General features: G+C 40.9%; 1 protein-coding gene across 1 annotated transcript; it reads left to right on the top strand.

Annotated features, from left to right (window-relative positions):
- The first annotated feature begins 3,014 nt into the window (after window positions 1-3,014).
- LOC144234251 (transcription elongation factor A protein-like 3) lies at window positions 3,015-4,765 on the top strand. Its single transcript, XM_077767513.1, has 3 exons — window positions 3,015-3,084; window positions 3,441-3,510; window positions 3,885-4,765. The coding sequence occupies exon 3, from the start codon at window positions 3,907-3,909 to the stop codon at window positions 4,507-4,509; it is 603 nt and encodes a 200-aa protein (XP_077623639.1). The 5' UTR covers window positions 3,015-3,084; window positions 3,441-3,510; window positions 3,885-3,906; the 3' UTR covers window positions 4,510-4,765.
- The last annotated feature ends 1,926 nt before the right edge of the window (window positions 4,766-6,691 follow it).

Here is a 6,691-nt window from a genome sequence, read left to right as displayed (position 1 = left end):
CTCAATTGGTTTAGTGTCCAACTTGAGCTCAGGTCATGATTTCATGGTTCATGGGTTCGAGCCCTGCATCGGGCTCTCTGCTGTCAGCATGGAGCCTGTTTCAGATCCTCTATCTCACGCTCCCTGCCCCTCCCCCACTCTTATCTCTGTCTTAAAAATAAATATTATAAATTTTTTAAAAATATCATAAAGTAACACTTCTTATGTTTTGTAATGCTTTTTGCTTTAAAGTCTATTTTGTTATTTAACTACAATGACTTTCTTTTGGTTAGTGTTTTCATGATACAATTTTTTCTACCTTTACTTTCAGTCTCTATGTACTTTTATATTTCAGATATGTCTTTTGTAAACAGTATATTACTGTGTAATTACACTTACATGTAATGTACTTACTGATATTAATAGATATAAGTTAACCATTGTATCAAGTTCCCGCTCTGTGTCCTCTCTGATCTATGTTAATTTTCTCACCTTTAGGATTATTTTCTTATTTTTGCCTCTCTATTGGCTTAGAAGATTTACACTTTTACTCTTCCTTAATGGTTTTCTGGAAATTATAGGATACAGTCGTGGCTTATCAAAGGCTAATACTAATTTTGTACTTTTAATAGATTCCCCAAATAATGCCAGAATTTTAAATACATTTACTGCAGTTCTCTTGACTCATGTTATTTGTCGATATGAATTAACAACATGTTACTATTTTTTATGTAGTATTGATTTAAATTTACGTACATATTTGTCATTTTAATTTCTGGTTTTCTCTTTTTGTTACCTCAGTATTCTATCTGGGATCATTTTCCTATTATCTGAAAAATGCCCTATATCATTCAATATTTTCTTTGGTTCATGCATGGCAAACTCTGTTTTTGTTTATTTGTAAAGGTCTTCATTTCACCTTCAATTTTGAAGGTATTTTTGCTGGTTATCAATTTTTTGGCTGGCATTTCTTTTAAGTCACTAAAGCCATCATTCTACCATTTTCATACTTCTCTTGTTCCTATTGAGAAGCCATCAATCAGCCTAATTTTTGTTCCTTTCAATTTTTGTTCCTCTATTTTTTCTGGCTACTTTTATGATTTTCTCTCTGTCTTTGATTCTCTGCAAGTTCACTATTATGCATCTGTGTGTGAGTTTCTTTTTATCCTGTTTGGGATTTCTTGGACTTAGATCTATGGATCAATGTCTTTCATCAGTTCTGAAAAATCCTCAGTTGTATCCTCAAAGGTTGCCTCTGAACACTTCCATTTCTCTTTTCCTTCTGGAACTCCAAGTAAACATTTGTTAGATCTTAATCATGTCCTCTAATCTCTGTTTTCCATCTTTTTGAATACCTATGCAGCCTTATGGATAGTTTTTTTCTGAACATAATTTCTAGTTCTTTAATTCTCTTTGAGCTGCATCTAATCTGATATTAAAGCCATCCATTGAGATTCTAATTTCAGCTATGTGTTTTTGTAGTTTTAGAATTCCCCGTTTTTCACTTTTTCTGATTTCTAGCTTCCTGTTGAAATTTTCAAGATTGGATTTTTTTTCTAAATTCACTAAGCATTGTGGTTTAATAATCTTTATCTGATGATTCAGATAATTCAAGGCTAACTGATTTGTGTTGGCTGTTGTCTCTACTGCTTCTTACTTATGATACCTTTTTTAATTTATATTCCTGGTTATCTCTCTTTGTGGACATTGTACATGAACAATTGCTAGTTGAAATAATTTGGGGCCTATGATGTATGCTTACTCCAGAGATTTTGTTTTCCTTGGTCAGGGCTTATAAGGGTTCTTCTTGGCTGGAACCACCATAATCTGTTCAAAGTTTCAAGTTTACTAATCCACCTATATGTTGCACAGCCAAACTAAAAGACTTTATGGAAGGTAATTTCCAGTTTACAATTACCCTTTAAACTGAAATATTTGAGGTTCCCAGCATCATATGGGTGATGGTTTGTTAGGAAACTCCTCCCCTTGTAATGAGCCTTGGGCTTTGATTTTTGTTACTCTAGTGCCTTGAATCAGCAGTAGATTCACTTCAGTTTGGCACTGGTGTATCAGTTACCCTCCATTCCTAACCATAGATGCTTTTAAGATAAAGTTAACTAAATAAGTACTAAAAAGAAAAAAAAATTGATGAATTCCTCTCTGACCTCATGTAGGAAATGAATTCTTAACTATTAATCAAAATCTAGAGTCAATAAAATAAAAGTTGATAAATTTGACTATTTTTATGCATGGCAGAAATACACCATATACAAAGAAGAAAAGCAGCTAACAAGCTCGAAGTAAATATTTGAGACATATATAATGTAAAAACCTAATATAATTAATGTGAAAAGAATACTGAAAACTGAGGGGAGAAGTACCAACAAGCCAGTAGAAAAATGTAGAAAAGAAATGAACAGACAATTCACAATATTAAAACTGTCAATAAACATTCAAAGTAAAATACCATTGAGACACTACTACTCACCTATCATGTTAGTGAAAAAAGTATTCCAACACATTTTGGAAAAGGTGTGAAGAGGGGCGCCTGGGTGGCTCAATCGGTTAAATGGCCGACTTAGGCTCAGGTCTCACCCCTTGTGAGTTCCAGTCCCACGTTGGACTCTGTGCTGACAGCTCAGAGCCCAGAGCCCGTTTCGGATTCTCTCTCTCTCTGTCTCTCAAAAATAAATAAATGTTTAAAAAAAAAAGTGTGAAGAAACAAGCACTCTCCTATACTGCTGGTGGCAACCAAAAAACTGGTCTAAGTCTAGGCTGAGAGGATAGTCTGTTGATGGAGATTTGAGAATCATCTGTGCTTAGAGGGAAATGAACATAAATCACTCAGGAAGAGAGAACATGTGGGCTGAGGAGCGAGGAAGCCCAGAAACACAGCTACTCAAGGTGGCAGGCAGCTCGGCTTCCTGGCGGAAACTACCACTAGAGCCCTGGAATCAGGCAGAGCCAGTCTTGAAAGCAGCTTGTGGGATTCAGTTGCTGAGCACTCTTGGCAAAGTTGGGTACCCTCCCTGCGATCAGCTGTCACAGCTGGCAATGACGTACATCTCAGAGAGATGCTGTGAGAGGACCTGAGACGCGCGCCAGGTAAAGCACCTGCGGTAGAGGAGCCTCTGGACTGCTCTCTCGGTGACCCCTCTTTGCCACCCTGCCCCATCTTCTGTGGCTGCCTGGTNCTCTCACACTCTGCACCTAAGAGGAAATATTGACCTCCGCGGAAAAGGCGTGCGGTGGATGGCTTGTCTGCAGGGGAGGGGGGTAACCAAGACCCAAACAGTTTGGAAACCATCCTGGTCTGGAGCCTGAGGCCTGGGAAGTAATGGCGGCTGGGATGCTGGGGAGGTAGGGGAGGGAAATGTTGCATGAGGAGGGCCCAGATTCAGGAAAGAAACTTCAGTGGGCTGAGAGCACAGGCACCGCCCTTGTCTCCTGTCCGTCTCCAGGTCTGTGTGTCTGTCCCCAGCACTCTGCAAGACTAGAAAAAGAGGAAGAACCTGTCCAGAATCTCTGCAGGTGAATGAAAGGGGGGAGGGGCACTGGACAGGAACGGAGGGGGGAGGGTGTAGAGGGCACAGATTGGAAAGAATTTGAGAGCCCCAGTGCCCATCCCCCAACCACATATCTTGCACCCACCCCACCACTCTGAAGGATGGTACAGAAGGTGGTAGGGCCTGCCAAGGAAATGGTTGGCTCTCAAGTGTGGGGTGAATTGTGGGGGCAATGGTTGGGGAGAAGGCACACTTGGAGGGTTGGGCCAGGTCAAGGGAACCCAGACAAGGGGGAAAGATGCCAATACAATCAGTACCTGCATTCTACCTCCAAGCCCTCAGTCTCCCTTGTCTTCTTTATCTTCTCTTCCTCCTCTCACCCCACCCCCCCCAATATAGGAAAAGAAGGGGAAATCTCAACATGGAAAAACTCTACAATGAAAATGAAGGAAAGCTGGAAATCGAGGGAAAACCAGAAGATGAAGTAGATACAGAAGATGAAGAAAAATCAGATGAGGAAGAGAGGCTGGAAGTGGAGGGGAATCCAGAGCATGAGGGAAAGCTCCAGAATGAGGGACAGCCAGATGATAAGGGACAACCAGAAGATGAGGGAAAGCAAGAAAAGCAGGGCAAGTCTGAAAACGAGGGAAAACCACACAGTGAGGGCAAGCCAGAATCCCTGGCAATGGCTGAGAGTGAGTCGCGGGCTGCTGAAAAGCGCCCAGCTGAAGATTATGTGCCTAGGAAAGCAAAAAGAAAAACGGACAGGGGGACAGATGATTCCCCCAAGGACTATCAGGAGGACTTGCAGGAAAGGCACTTGGGCAGTGAGGAGATGATGAGAGAATGTGGAGATGTGTCCAGGGCTCAGGAAGAGCTAAGGAAAAAGCAGAAAATGGGTGGTTTTCATTGGATGCAAAGAGATGTACAGGATCCCTTTGCCCCAAGGGGGCAACGAGGTGTCAGAGGAATGAGAGGTGGAGGTAGAGGCCAAAGGGGCTTACATGATATCCCATATCTTTAATGTCTTTGCCTTCAATTCGGATTTCTCTAATGAGAATATTGCTGACCCTGCTTTCCCTGGCAGGCATTTGCCAGGCTATGTGCTTTAACTTTAAGCTGATACTTTACTTTCAATGTCACTCTTCGTTACCAGCAGCCTTTTGATCCAACTACAGTGTTCTGTCTTTCAGTAGGGGATTTTCACCCATGTGCATGGAAGAGATGTTCATGGTACACTGTAAAATAACAATAAAGAAAAAACAGTTTTCAGAACCACATATACAGTATCGGCCCATTTTGTAAAAATATAGATGTTTGCATAATGGATTTGTGCACAGAGAAAGCTCTGAAAATGTGTATGCCAAAAAGTAGGTGATGGTTTTTCCTGCATGGTAGCCAAAAATAGGTCTCATCTCTACTCAAATACAAGTCCAGTCACCTGACCCCTCCATGCCATTCCTTTGTGATTGTGTCCATTCCCATGACTTCCAGAATGTACAATGATAAGTAAAACTCATGTTATCTCTGGGATTCATAGCTAGAGAAATCTACCTAGTGGTTATAACAACAGATCCAGTGCTGTAAGGGTCATTCTTGTCGTCTGTGAAATGGGGATAAAATTTAACCTCATAGATTACTGAGTGGATTAGATGGGATACTGAGTATGTGAGCTATGTTGGGCTGGCACCTTTGCAATAGTAGGACCCTGGACTGTTAGACACTCAGGAGAGGGCTGAAGTTAGGTCTCACCTGTGCCGAGGAACAAGTCCAAGCAGTTGAGAAGAGGGTGCCACCTGTCTCTGAATATCTGCTGGGCACTCCTGTTCTGCTCTGCCCTATATCCTCTGCTAACAGCTATTGATATGGAGTCCTCACGATGACAAAGCCCCTCTGATTCCCTGTAGTCCCCAGTGGGCCAAAGCCCCTACTGGACTGCGATAAGAGTATGGATAATACCCCCCCTCCCAACTTCTGAGTTGTTCCTGCTCAGGTGGTACTGCCCCACAGCTGCTTGAGCTTCCCTTTATTACATAGTTCTTAGCATAGTCATTACCACTTTACATTTTATATGTGCTTGGAGTTTCTTTTCTCTTCAAAGGACTTGAATATTAGGCGTCCACTAGGGGGCTGTGTCCTGAGACTAATCTATGGACCAGACAGTAGATGGTGATTTGAACTGAACACTACACTATAGTTTCCCAGGGAAACCATATCTAAACTTACATACCTTTCTTATGTAAGTGCGAGTTTTCTAAAAAGTCTCAGGGCTGGCTTGCTATATAACATGAAGTGGCCTGTACACACATAAGGTTACACAACTGAGTTTCCAGCTGAAAATACCCCCTTTCCACTGCAAATCAATTCCAACTGAAAACGGTAATAGTGCTCTGAAAAATACTAAAAACTCTCAACGTTAGGAATTTTCTTTAACACATCAGTATGTCCCTTTATCAAAACACTTTCTTATTCAGCCTGATATCCCTTGACATACGTACTTAATAAATTATGCTTGAATCAGGAGTCCTGAGTTTGAAAAGATAATTGTTTGTGGATTAGAAGACTTAATAGTGTTAATATGGAAATAAATTTTCTCTAAAACTGATCTATAAATTCAATGCCATCCCAATAGAAATCCCAGAAAACAGATTCCAAAAGTTATATGGAAAGCACAAAGATAATCAGATAATAGCAAAGACATAAGATAATCAGAATATTTTGAAAATGAAGAATAAAGTTGGAGGACTCACTGCCTGACTTCAAGACCAACTATAAAGCTACAGTAATCATGACTGTATAGTACTGGCATAAAGATAGACATACAGATCAATGGAATAAAACATACATTCCAGAAATAGGTGTATATAGTCAATTCATTTTTTAAAAAGATCTCAAAGTGGGGCACCTGGGTGGCTCAGTTGGTTAAGTGTCCAACTTCGGCTCAGGTCATGATCTCAGCAGTTCGTGAGTTCGAGCCCGGTGTCGGGCTCTGTGCTGACAGCTCGGAGACTAGAGCCTGTTTCGAATTCCGTGTCTCCCTCTCTCTCTTCCCCTCCCCCACTCGCTCGCGCTCTCTCTCTCTCTTAAAAATAAGTACACATTAAAAAAAAAATTAAAGATCCCAAAGTAATTCAGTGAAGAAAAAGAGACTTGTCAATAAATGATTCTGGAACAATTAGATGTTGTCTTAGTTCTGACTGCTATAA

The sequence above is a fragment of the Crocuta crocuta genome, unplaced genomic scaffold (genome assembly GCF_008692635.1).
Source record: "Crocuta crocuta isolate KB4526 unplaced genomic scaffold, BGI_CrCroc_1.0 scaffold851, whole genome shotgun sequence".
NCBI classification, from domain to species: Eukaryota; Metazoa; Chordata; class Mammalia; order Carnivora; family Hyaenidae; genus Crocuta; species Crocuta crocuta.
Note: the sequence above shows the minus strand (reverse complement) of the source record. Positions and strands in the feature narration are given on the sequence as shown.

Bases quoted from the DNA above. Each gene is read 5' to 3' on its own strand.
- LOC144234251 (XM_077767513.1), top strand. From the start codon at position 3,907: ATGGAAAAACTCTACAATGAAAATGAAGGAAAGCTGGAAATCGAGGGA.